This window comes from Pantherophis guttatus, chromosome 7, assembly GCF_059756535.1.
Source record: "Pantherophis guttatus breed Tessera chromosome 7, ASM5975653v1, whole genome shotgun sequence".
In the NCBI taxonomy this organism is placed as follows: Eukaryota; Metazoa; Chordata; class Lepidosauria; order Squamata; family Colubridae; genus Pantherophis; species Pantherophis guttatus.
In genome coordinates, this window is record NC_142069.1 from 69,497,755 (window position 1) to 69,512,246 (window position 14,492).

At 34.8% G+C, this 14,492-nt stretch overlaps 1 protein-coding gene across 1 annotated transcript in view; it reads right to left on the minus strand.

Moving 5' to 3' along the window:
* Positions 1-5,790: 5,790 nt before the first annotated feature.
* Positions 5,791-14,492, minus strand: part of SLC13A1 (solute carrier family 13 member 1) — a 45,011-nt gene continuing 36,309 nt past the window's right edge. Inside the window, exons 12-15 of the mRNA XM_060687134.2 lie at positions 13,359-13,468; positions 11,150-11,311; positions 9,763-9,900; positions 5,791-7,380 (exon numbers count right to left, since the gene is read on the minus strand). Of these exons, the coding sequence (XP_060543117.1) occupies positions 7,237-7,380; positions 9,763-9,900; positions 11,150-11,311; positions 13,359-13,468 (554 nt within the window). The 3' untranslated portion in view covers positions 5,791-7,236. The remainder of the gene's footprint in view (positions 7,381-9,762; positions 9,901-11,149; positions 11,312-13,358; positions 13,469-14,492) is intronic.

Sequence of the window (14,492 nt, forward strand, 5' to 3'; positions counted from 1 at the left end):
GCCAAATTTGACTGTTTCAGAAATTATTCAATGCATGTTTAATTTGTTTCACAGTGACAGTGTAGCCACCACCACAAGGATATCTAAAGACTTCTTTTCATCTAGGATAAAACCAGGGGTTTCCATAAGTGAACATTTAATATCTTTGAACAAAATAAGAGCTGAACTGCATTTAAGGGGGGAAGTGATTTCAGACCAAACAATGAAAAGTGTCATTATCAACTCACTTGACCCATCATGGGACAATTTCATGTCACATTTAGACACAATCAATCTAGGGTATTTATCCATAGAAAGTCTATCTAACAAATTGATAACAGAAGATAATTCTAGAAGGAATCGTTCTAACTATCACACAGAACATAAACCATATAGGAAAGTAGCTTTTCAAGAAAAATATAGTGGAACATTTAAATGTCATAATTGTGGATCCAGGGAACACAATAGAAGAGATTGCCCAAAAGTCTTAAAAGAAAGATATAGATCAGAATACAGAAACAAACACGATTATAGACAGCCTTCCATAGAAAGGCATAGATATAGGAGCCCACCAAATCACAGAGAGAATAGAGGGGGCAGAGACAATTCAAAGGATAGAAAGTCTGGTTCACTGAATGGATTAAATAAACAAGACAACACTAACACACAACAAAGTGAGAACAATAATTGGCTTATTGATTCTGGAGCAACTAATCACACCACTAATAACAAAAGTATATTGTCTTCATTTGCAGAAGATAAATTTGTAATTAAGGTTGCTAACCAAGAAAAGGTTCAAGTATTAGGTAGAGGAAATGTAACCTTGCCTGGTTTAGGAAAAATAGAGGGGGTATTACTAATACCTGAAATACCTCATAACATATTAAGTGCCATAAAACTAAGCAGAGATTCTGACATTAACATTGTTTTTTCAAAAGGAAAGGCAACTTTGGAAAAGAATAAAATAAATGTAGGCACTGTGGTGACTAAAGGAGGACTACCTTACCTAATAACAAAAGAAAAATGGTTACATAACATTGATTCAAATATGGAAGATTGTATTGAAATAGATGATGAGAATGTTAGCAACAGTGACAATGATGAATGTAAAATATCTCATGATCACACAGATGCACACAACGATAAGAAACCAAAGATAGGTAAACCAATTCATGATGAGTGTGCTCACATATTGCATAGAAAGTTAGGACATGCCAGTTTTCCTGTAGTGCAAAAAATGACTGAACACGCAGAAGGTGTTAAAATAAAGAATTGTGAAAATTATCTGGAATGCTCAGTATGTAAATCTACAAAACTAAAAACTAGTCCCAGGCCAAGAAAATCTACCAGATCAACTAACAAAATTTTTGATTTAGTACACATGGACTTAGTTGGTCCATTAACTCCATCAATCACTTATAGGAAACGTTACTTCCTGACAATAGTGGACGATTATAGCCGCTATGGATTTGTTTACACACTAAAACACAAAGATGAAACATTTCAAAAATTTAAAGAATTTTACAAACGCATAGAAACACAACACAACATCAAAATAAAACAAATTATGACAGACAGAGGATGTGAATTCATGTCTAAAGAATTCTCACAATGGTTAAAAGACAAAGGAATGTTACATTACACATCTAGTCCATTTTCTCCGTTCCAAAACGGGATTGCAGAGAGAAAAAATTCCACATTACAAACCATGATTAGATGCACATTGGAAGATGCTGGCTTAAGCAAACAGTTCTGGTCAGAAGCCTTACATTATTCAAATTACACACAAAATAGAACATGGTCCAGCATTATAAATAAGACACCATATGAAGTGATGTATAATAGAAAACCAAAACTAGCGCACATGCATATATTTGGAGTCACAGCAGACGTACACATACCTAAACAATTAAGAAGAAAGGGAGAAAATGTGTCCAGGAGACTCAGATTTATGGGATATGAGACTGGCACTAAAGGATACAGATTCATTGATAGTAACAACAAATTTATAGTCTCCAGAACAGCTGTGTTCCATGAACAAGCTAACTGGTCTAAATTACATCTTAATGAGATATTCCCAAATAAACATGAAGATACAAAATCTTATGAGAAAGGGACTATAGAAAAACAAAATACCAACAAATATAAAAACAAAACCAAAACTTGGACAAATAGCCAACTCAAAATAAAGACAGATACACTAACAAAAAAGGAAGCAAGATATTTGCATGATAACGATAGTAAACCAGAGAAAATCATTAGAAACACCAGAAATCAAATGCCAAATAAATACAAGGATTATGTAATGCACATGAATGGTGAACCAACAACACCCAATACATACGAGGAAGTGTTAAAACTTCCTCACGAAGAAAAAGAAAAATGGGAATTAGCAATGAAGAAAGAGATGGAAAGTTTACAAGGACTAAATGTATTTACACCTGCATCTGCACCTAAAGATAAGACAATTATTGGTACCAGATGGATATACAAAATTAAGAATTTAGAGGGAGGAAATACTCTATACAAAGCTAGATTGGTTGCACAGGGTTATGCACAGAAATATCCAGAGGACTATACTGACACGTATTCCCCCACTGTAAGAACAGAGAGTGTCAAAACAGCTCTAGTGGTAGCTTCAGCACTCAATCTAGATGTATTCCAATATGACATACAGACTGCGTACCTACACGCAAAATTAGATAAAGAAATATACGTGAGAGCACCTCATAGTCCATACACAAACAAAAATGAGACTTGGTTGTTAAACAAGAGTTTATACGGGCTAAAACAATCTGGTAAACGATGGTATGATTGTTTAGTAAAAGTACTTAAGACCATGGACTTCAACGCTACCACTGCTGATAATTGTTTCTTTGTCAAGAGGGGTGATGATTACGTTGAATTTGTATTGATTTATGTGGATGACATTTTATACATAGGAAAACATAAGGAAAGAAGAGAAACTTTTGTAACTAAACTAAATGAACATTTCTCATTGAAATCTTTAGGCAAGGTAAACAAATACCTTGGTGTCCAAATTAATAAGACAAAAGGGGGATTCAAACTTACCCAGAGAGATAAGATCATAGATCTTTTAAATAAATGCAACTTAAACAATGCCAAACCTTGTGATACCCCTATGCAAACTGACTTTCTAAGGAATTCTGATGAATCTTCTCCCGAGTTCAAGGATAATACATTCTATAGATCAATCATAGGTTCACTCCTTTACATATCTAATTGGACTAGACCGGACATCACTTTACCACTCAATTTATTATCTAGGCATGTCAGCAAACCAACAATGTACCACTGGGAAGCTGTTAAAAGAATTTTAAGATATTTAAAAGGTACACTAGACTTTTGTTTAATGTTAGAACCTAATGATATTAAAGAACCAAAGCTTACGTGTTATGCAGATGCAGATTGGGCTGGAGACACCTCATGCAGAAAAAGCACATCTGGTTATGTATTTTTCTTAAATGACTGTCCAGTCTACTGGTACACTGGTAAACAAGAACTAGTGGCTACTTCAACAACAGAAGCGGAATATGTTTGTTTATCCAAGGCCGCAAATAATCTTGTATGGTTTAATGATTTAATTTCAGATGTTTGGAAAAAACCTGCTCTGCCTTTTGTTATGCATGAAGACAATAAAGCAGCCATTGAAATATCTAGATCTGATGCCATTGGACAAAGGTCCAGACATATAGATATAAAATTTAAACATGTGAGACAATTATCTCAGGATGGATTTATTAAAGCGGTGCATTGTGACACTTCAGAACAATTAGCTGATATATTAACGAAGCCTTTACCTTCTAAACAACATAGATACTTAACCTCTAAGTTGTATGTTTTGTATTGTCCTGAATCTGAATGTAACTGGTGTTGTATAACGAATCGGCATTTAGAGGGGGATTTGTCAGATATAAATGCCTTATTCTCCAATGTGTAAATAGTGTACAGACAGGGTATCAGGGGTTAATTTATTCTTCACTTCTTAATGTATTCATAATTCACCACTCCCACATATAGCTCCACCCATTGTATATATAAGGAGCTACCTACACCATTTCCCTTGCTTCTATCTGTGAATATTCAGTGAATATAGAATGCCTAATGTAAATAAAAGAATATACAGTTAAATCTTTAACTCTCGTTGATCTTATTGAGTCTGATCCTGAAAATATTGCAACATGTTTTATAATAATGTTTTTTAACTCCTACATTTCATTTGTTTACATGCCTTACATTTGCCTTGAGGTCACTAGTAAGCATAGCTTATGTAGCAGTAACTATAGTATTCAAATTCCTGCTTCTGAAGTAATGTTAATGTGTACATAATGATGGACATTTTTCCTTGGTGTAGAAATTCTGTGGTTTTTATTTTTTAAAAAAGTTTTGAGCCTCCAAGACATACATTGAGTACGATGATAAATAATAAAAATCACTGAAGAAAGCTTGGTCAAAAATATCCTTCAGCCTTTGCTCCTTTTATTAAAGAAAATGTGTATTAACTCCTCTGGCATGTCACAGTGTTTTTGAATTATGTATAAAAAGTGAAATATACTCATCTAACTAATGAATGTGGATTATGCAATAACAAAACAGAATAACAGAGATGGAAGGGACCTTGGAGATCTTCTAGTCCAACACCCTGCTCAGGCAGGAATCCCTATATGATTTCAGAGAAATGTTTGTCTAATTTCTTCTTTCTTTCTTTCTTTCTTTATTAATTGAATTTCTTAAAATTTCTTAAAAACTTCCAGTGTTGGGAGCATTCATAACTTCTGGAGGCAAGTTATTTCACTGATTAATTCATCTGACAGGAAATTTCTCCTTAGTTCTAGGTTGCTTCTCTCCTTGATTAGTTTCTATCCATTGCTTCTCGTCCTGCCTCAGTGCTTTGGAGAATAGCTTGATTCCCTCTTCTTTGTGGTAACCCCTGAGATATTGAAACATTGCTATCATGTCACCCCTAGTCCTTCTTTTCATAAGACTAGACATATCCAGTTCCAGCACTGTTCTTTATATTTTTAGCCTCCAGTCCCCTAATCATCTTTGATACTCTTTTCTGTACTCTATCTAGAGTCTCCACATCTTTTTTACATTGTGGTGACCAAAACTGGATGCAGTATTTCAAGTGTGGCCTTACCAAGGCATTATAAAGTGGCATTAACACTTCATGTGATCATGGTTCTATCCGTCTTGATGCAGCCTAGAACTGTGTTGGCTTTTTTGGCAGCTGCAGCACACTGCCGGCTCATATTTAAGTGATTGTCCACTAGGACTCCAAGATCCCTCTCCCAGTTACTACTATTGAGATAGGTATCACTTATACTATACCTGTGCATTTTGTTTTTCTTGCCTAAAGGTAGAGCCTTATTTTTTTCACCATTGAATTTCATTTTGTTAGATAGTCTGATAAAATTTGGAGTTATGGCTGGGCTACACGGGAGGTATTTGGCTGAACAGGGAAAACAGGAAAATGAGAAAAACATTCACAAAATAGCCGGGAATGTTTTCATTGAAGAAATTTCCTGAAGTTAACTGGTAAGCTCATGAGTTGGTACAGCCACCTGAATCCTAAACTGGTCAGAACTAGTTCCCTATCTGCAAATAATTTCAGGCTGGAACATTTCAACGTTGAAACCTTTGCATATTCCTAATCATGTTTCTTTTGGCAACGAGTGGTGACAAGCTGCCAAGGTTGAGAACTGTTGTTCTACACTAATAAGTTTATATTTTAAAAGTAGTGACACTATTTATGTTTGCAGCACAAATTTGTATTATATGATGCTCTTGTGAAGTAATTGCACAGAATATTTTATTTACAGCGTTTAACGTTGGTGATACATAAATATTCAACAACATATTTAGTTTAAAAGAAAGATATATTTTAGTACAAAAGCACAAAATAAATATATTAAAAAATGTTATTCCATTTTCTTTTAACAGAATATTTAGCAGGCACTCAGACTAAGAAATGTTATAAAGATACTATTTGACATTATCATGTTTCTATAAAGTTTTTAAAAAACTACCATAAATTTTAGTAGCAGTCATACATAACCAGATTTTTAACCAAAATTTCAATCAGAGGGCAAGAAATTATTATAATTCTTCCAAGATTATTTGCTTTCATTAAAATGGACCTACACAGTACAGTTGGAATATAAGGCAATAAGAATAATTGGGACTGGCTACTAATTGGGTGGAAAATTCACCAGAGACTCCAGAGCTCTAGGCTGATAAAAACAACAACCCAAAAACCCGTTTCTGGAAGAAACACTTATAATGGCAAACACTTTTTGTGCTATTGCCAAGACAACTGCATGGACATGTCCATGTAATCATGAGAATTCATGATTGACTGAGGATGAGTTTTATTAATGAAAAAGGTGCTTAAATTTTTAGTTCAAAAAATAAAGCACTAAGAATTGGCTGAGATGTATTTTTCATAAGCAATTGGTTATATCAAATCCATATGATCAAGTAAACTTTTCTAATCTTAATTAAAGGATGGAGTTTCATCCTCAGAATAAAGGGTTTTTTGATATCAAATAATGAAAATAATGTGGAATAGTATGAATCTCTTAATATAAATTATCCTACTGTATCTGTCATGTTACATCCATAGCATGATAGGTTGAATTTCTAAAGCTTTCATTACTTGTTTGGAATTTTTTCCCTTTAGCCAATAAATGTCATCATTGGGAAAGTGGGAGTGTTAGTTGATAGTATCAAATGTATCATATGAATACATTAAGGGTCAGCATCTTGGAAGAAGATGGGACTAGGGGATTTATTGACTAATAAATTAAAAACATTGGGTTCCTAGTATCTAAAGTCTCTGTTTCTCATACATTAATTAATCTGTCTATCTGTCTGTCCATATATAGTTCTTCCATCATTATTCTAACAATCATACTATTTTATTTTGTGACCCAAAAACAGGGACAAATTATCATTCATAATGAATGTGCATAATGTACAAATGCCATTTTCTAACTCTGGCGAATACAGTCTTAACAGGAAGAACTGACTGATCCTTTGTACAGACTTACTTTCTGTTGCATTATTCAGGTTGTAACATTCTTGTTTTGTGGATTTCCAGCCAGCTGTACCAGTACTTAGGACAAGGAACAATGAAGCACAACTTATCGTAGATCATAGCTGTACTGTGCCATACAGATCTATCAACTAGCACCATCGTTGGGAGAAAGAAGGAAAGCACCTGCTCTTCTTCCTTTAATGTACACTGATATTAGAAGCAGAAGGAAAGGGTGCCCAAGCTGGATATGTATGGAGGTTGAACATTGGCTGTGCCCATGTCATAATGGCGAGCATCACAACAGCAACTCCAATGATGTTTATACCCAGTCCAGCTTTTACCTAAAGAAGGAATATATGTATATATATTTATATTAAGCAAATGGAAAGTTAACAGAAAGACCAACTTTTCTAGAACAAATTTGCGAAAATTAAGAGAAGTGAAATAATAATGATTAAAAACTATTATGCATGAATGGATAGCACTAAATTTTGAATCAGAATAGTCAATTGAACAGTGCTCATTATTTCCTCAGTCTAATTTCTAAACACTTGTTTTCTCATTTTTAGATTTCATTGCTGGAAGGTATGATGTGGATCACCAGATGAAACTGATGTGGTATATTTTAATACTAAAGTAGATAGACTCTTCTGCCCAGGTACCTTGTTGGTACCTTGATAATACTGCATTTCAGAGCTTTGAATGAGTACCACTGGGCTTCCTGTAGAGGCAGGATATGGGGAGAAAGAATGGAGCACTATGGATTTCACAATGTATACTGTGTATAGAAATAAAATGATTGTAACAAACAGTCACAAGGTTCCAACCCACTGAACCTCTCCAGAAAAAAATCCCTTGGTTTGTCTTTTCAAATATTGTTGAAAAATTCCTTTTTAATCCACATAGTCTGATTGAAAGTATCAGTTTAAACCAGGGGTCAGCAACCCATAGCTCAGGAGCTGCATGCAGCTCTTTCATCCCTCTGCTGCAGCTCCTTGTTGCTGGTCGGCTCCACAATTGATAGGGCTTTCAGTTAGGACAAGTAGAGGAAAAAGGACGCCGCACTAGGAGGAGACTATGATGGGAAAACCTGACTTCCGGTCAGCTCCAGAATTGAATGGGGGCTTCCGGTTAGAACCTTTGTGGCTCTTTGAATGTTTAAGGTTGCCGACCCCTGGTCTAAACAACCAAAATTATTTCAGTTTTTTCTCTAAACCACACTAAATAGTTCTAGAAGATTAGATTTCCCCCAAATAACATCTATAGATGGTTGTCCATCCTTAGAAAGGAATATTTCTAACTGGGTAGAAATTATCTAAAAGCTCTGGCTTAAGGGAGAGTCTTTTCAAGAAAGGTCACAGCACAATCTCTTTCAAAGTCTGTTTCTAAACATCATACATGAAGACTTTTCTTCATGTAAGTCCCACCTGCTAGATACAGCTTACCAGACATCATGAGTAGTGGTTTAGAGAAGAAGTGAATTACCTGACTCCTATAAATGTTTTGTCTACTTCTTCAGATTTTCAAAGCTAAATCACAGACTATGACAAGTTCTGCACAGCCTATGGCATCTAATTTAGAGCAGACGGAAAGAACTTCATATTCAAACTTTGTCATAAACTGTTATAATGTGCTACTAAAGAGAAGCTGAGTCTGTTCCCTGAACTAAGTTTAAGCAATCTGCCTGTCATTATAAAAGTCCTGTTACATGCTTCATGGCACCTATCACCATCTAAGGATGGTGATAATGATGATTTGTTGCACTCCCAAAAAACTGGGCAGATTGCAACATCAAATATAAAATTTAAAATAAATAAAAACATATCACACAGCATAACAGCCTGGGGAAAAAAAGAACCACGGCAATAAACACAGTTGACAGAGTCTCCACTAGCACATTAAGCTCAGGTCTAGGACCAAAACCAGGTCTAAAGAGCCCTTGGACCCCTAAGACAATGGATGCCATATGTACCTCTGGAGATTGGTGTTCCAGAAGGTAGTGGCAACAAAACAGAAGACACACTTCTTTGGTCCCTTAAGATGACAGCATTTAATTGAGGGGACTGGAGAATAACCACTCTTGCCTGAATGTACTGGGCAGGCAGAAATTATCAGAGTAGGTGGTCCCACAGATAATATATGAATGGCTTTCTAGGTGACAACTTGAATTGCAGCTGGAAGCCAACTGATAACTAGTTCAGTTCACTTACTAGTGATATCACACAGGAGTAATAAGAACTGTCTGTTATGGCACAGACCACTTCATTTTGGTCCAGCTATAGCTTCTGGATGGTCTTCAAGAGCAGCTCACCTAGCAGTACACTACAGTAATTCACCACAGTCAACTGCATCAAAAGCTGCTAACAGATGACACAGTACAAGGATGATGCACCATTACATCCAATTTCTGTCAAATCATTGATAAATGAAAATTTGACCGAAACTGTCCAGATAATCTATGTCTTCCAAGATCTTCTGTAGCTGCCATCTAGCCACCTTCTCCACAACTTTCCCCACAATATTGGAATATTGGAAACTGGATTATAATTGTGAAGGATGGTGGGGTGGACAGCGATAGCCTCTTGAGAATTTAAGCTTCTTTGATACCACCACCATCAACACATATAATAGATGTCATTATACTTTCTCATATATTCTCAATATTATTAACAACAACATTTGAATAAAGTTCGCAAATTATTCTTTTCTTACTGTTAACTTACCATATCGATAACTTTCAGGTGACCATAAGAAAATACAATGGCATTGGGTGGGTTTGCTACTGGTAGCAAAAATGCAAATGATGTACAGAGGGTTGATGGTATCAAGATATAAAGCGGGTTAACATGGATGGCTTCAGCCTATTAGACAGGAGAAATTCAGGATTATTATTTTACATTAAGTGAACAAATTAATATTTGCTCACTTGAAGGACAAATTTAATTTGAAATTAGGATCTTTAACTGAATTGAACTACAATTCCTATCATCTCCAAAATGAGCCTGCTAACGAGGATGATGGAAATTATAATCCAGCACATCTGGGAAGCACAAATTTGCATGAAGCTGCAAGAAAGATTAAAATCCAAGGAATAATATTACTACCGGTACTGTAATTGTTAAATGAAAATTTAAATGATACATACCACTTAAAATAGAACATTTACCAAACCTTTATAATCATTATTGCTTATATTGTTCATATTAATCTTCCATATGGAGGATTGTGACTTGGAATGTAAAATCTATAAATGCTCTCATAACTTCTTACTTTTTTCTGTACTTTGTAGAATATTGCTCAACCTAAAAGGGAGTCTTATGGGTTTCTAGCTATGAAGATTGGTAATTCTTTACTGTTCCAGCTGAAGACTCCTTAATCAAAACATCGATGATAGGCCTATAATTTTGTGATATGTATCAGCTATTTGCATAATATAGAATGCTTACTTATTCTTATATAAGTTCATTCTTTATTACAAATGTGAAGTAATTTAACCATAACTATAAGGAGAATGCATTTACAGTAAACTCTTAGTTGACCTGAAAAGCTAAGCACAGTCAGAGCTACTTAATAATTGGATGGATAACAACACGAAAATGTCAAGGCTATTGACTGTCACAGGAATTAGAGAACTTTATATATTATGACAAAACTATATAACAATACTAAGGACAGAAGTATCTCTATATGTAGAATATTGTATACCACTCAGAGTCACTGTGAGTGAGTTGAGCAGCCATATAAATTTGTTTAATAAATATAATGAATAATGCAAAAACTCTTTCAAGATGTGATCTTAATGAATCTCGGTAAATACCATAGAAGCAAAAACTTTAAGCTTCAGTTATGCCTTTGCTTAAGAGTCAAATAAACATTGATTACTTTTCTTTTGAACTTGTTATAGCTCACAAAACTAACAAAAAAAAATCCTATTATGAATTATTCACAATATTTTACTCTTGTAGTCTTGAATTAAATAATCTTATATAACTAACCATTCTCTGCCATTAATTCATATTGTAAAACTCCTGTTTTAAATCCAACCTTTTAGTGATCCTTAACTGTTATGAGTGTAGATCAGCTGTTTCAAACCTAAATCAGATTACTTACCAAAGGGGCTAAGATAGGCAAAAATATAGTGATTGTAGCAGGATTGCTGGCCACTTCAGTTATTGTGGTCACAATCAAAGATGAAATGAGAATTATTAGCCATATGGGTAGTGATCCTAACGGAGTTAATTTGCTTCCAATCCAGGCTGAGAGTTTTGAGTCCTGGGAAAAACAGTAATTGCTTAGTTATCCATAAATTTAATTAAACAATTCGTGTAAATGTAATATTAACCAAATGGCTTCTTAATCCAAAAGATCAATACGGAAATGGAAAGAGACAAGAGACCCATCCCTATGATATGATTTACTTTTCCTTCTAGCAAAATATATTCATAGCACATAGAATGCTCAGCCTGAGTGAGTGGATATATTTTAGCCACATAAGTAGTGTGTAACATTTTGTATAAATAACCACAGCTGCTTAGATGCCAGATCTGATAAATTGCATCCATATCTGCTTTCTTTCAGAGATTCTTGATGTGTGTGGATGACCCTTAAATATGTTGATGAGTGTGATTGCTAAGTGAATATTTGCCTGAGTCCCATTTTACAAATAGTAAAATAATAATTGGAGGATTATAGAATATATCCTAATAATATGTATATCAATGGGAAAATGTTCAATATAAGTATGTTTTGGATCATTTCTTAGATTTAAGCAGCTTTGGTTTAAGTCCTCTATTTTTTAACCTCAGTCATGTATAGTGCTAATGAGTCCACATGAAGAACAAAATTATCTCTATGTTCCAGCATTAATACATACTTAGAATAGATCTAGTTTAACAAATAGTTCTCCAACAATTGCATATAGCTTAAACCTCTATCTAAATGTTAAGGCATTTCTTTTTTGTTGCGTTAGTGTGAGCCAACATTTCCCTTGAGATTTGAATGGGCCCTATTTTGATTTTTAAATGAAGAAATAATGTAAATAGAACATAATCAGGCATTGTATTGATAAGGAATTATTTTAATTTATCAATAGTATCAGAACCTACTTATCATTGGATTTGGATATAGTTCCAACACAGCCTGCTGAGATCACAGTTTTGGTGTATCAGAATAGATGTTAACTTCCAATGATAACAGCATCATGATGAAACTATACCATGAGCTGTGGTGTGTTTTATTTTTGTATTTATGTTGGCACCTAAACCATGGTCTACGAATTCAAGATACCACACCACAATCAAATTTGTCTTAATGTGATTTCTATTCAAAACTATTATCATGTAACTTTCCATTAGAAAGCTAATGCATAACAGACACCGACACCATTTCTAAAATGGTGAAGCTGAGCAAATGAAGAAGCTTTTCTGCCCATATAAATGCAGTATTTAATAAAAACAATGGTTTGGTGTATTTTTCAAATGTTGTCAGTATATTATATAGACATATTTTTGACTCTTTCACAGCAGCAGAAAAACTTGGGATAGATCTGTTACATTAAAGAACAGTGACTTTCGGGCTATATTAGAATATAGGTATATAATATACAGTTAGTATACTATATTAGTGACTGTCTGATTTAGTGGCCATTTGCAGTTATAATAGTGATGAAAGTGTAAGTTTGTGACCAATCCTCGCAATTACAAACTTTGCATGACTGCAGAGCAAAGGAAAGCTGAAGTAAGATGGTAAGTACAGTTACAGTTTTATTTAGCAACTCCTTTGCTTAATGATCAAGTTGCCTATCACAGTTGTGGTCACTAAATGAGGTCTAGCCTCTATATGAGGAAAATTATGCTCACTTGAAGTACCTCACTGAAGGTTTTACCTACACTGATTGCAAAAACACATCAAGCAACGAAATAAATCCCAGCTTTGTATTTTATGAATCTGAGTGGCTGCACAACATATCCAGACTTTCAATGACTGGAATTGGAAAATTCTGCAATATATGGCCAATAGGATATTCTTATGGGAAACTGGGGGTCAAAGCAGAGGTCACAAGATATATATTAAGTATGAGGAACAGGTAGCCTTTTTGAGGAAACAGTTTGTGCATATTTTTCTTTAGACAACAGGTGCTTCTTGCTGATTTCAATAAATTTAGTGTGCCTAAATGCAAATAATTTCAGGGACACCATTTTGCCATTAGATAAGTGACATCAATAAACAAAATCATCAAAAGATCACTACCATTCTTTGCACTTCTCTTGTAATTACCTTATACCTTATAAACTGATGAAATGGTGAAAACCTGCATTACCTCACAGCCATCAGCCAGTGCAAACCCACCGCCAACAAGTATGGCAATTTCCCAGGGCATGCATGCTTGAAATTCCTTCCAAGATATCAGTGGACTGTAGTCAAAAACAACTGAAAAGACAGAAAGGTTTTTTTATATATATTAAAAACTCACTACAGATATCCTTTTATTAATCTTCCATTTGATTTTAAATCAAATTTTCACCCAGATACATCTTGAAGGGGTTGGTAGGGAGGTGATATATTTTTAAATATATTTTCACCCAGATACATCTTGAAGGGGTTGGTAGGGAGGTGATGAAAAAAAAGTCAAGGTGATGGCTCCAGTGGAGTGTTTTCAACCACCATTTTGATTTTTTTAAACATACCCTCATGTCCTTCTCCCATCGGTGATTATAGTAACACATCCAGTGGTGTGTTGCTACCATGGATCGGGCGAACCGGTAGCAGTAGGGAAGGCTCTGCCCACCTGCTCAGACGTCTCTGCTCATGCACAGAAGCGTTGCACATGCACGCAAGCGCACGCACACCCATGAGCAAACTGGTAGTGGCTGAAATTGAAACCCACTACTGAACACATCATGTTCATTTGATAATTATATTGCCCATGGCAAACTTCTACAATTTACATCTCCACGCAGGCTCTTGGCTCAGTTAGAACAAGAAAATCTGTTGAGTAAACTTCAAATCCTGCATTTGCACCCCAAAATGATACACAATTGTCTACAAAGCCCAATTAGTGGATACATACATTTTACTAAGTATAAATTTAAAAAGTCACTTTAGGGTAGAGGTTAATGTATAAATGACACACAAGGATCCTACTACAATAGATAGATGATTTATGTCATAGAAACTTGGGTAGTGAGTTTTTTTATTTGAGAGATGGGTTTTCTTCTGATCCGCTGAATTTTCACTCTCTTGGAAGGGGAGATCTTGTTAGAAATAAATCTCACAATTGATTTGCCGTATGCATATTCAAACAGCTGTATTAAACATTGTAGGTCAGATGAATTTCAGAAGAATCCAATATGTATCTATGTATGTATGTATGTATGTATGTATGTATGTATGTATGTATAGAATTCTTTATTGGCCAAGTGTGATTGGACACCCAAGGAATTTGTCTTAGGTA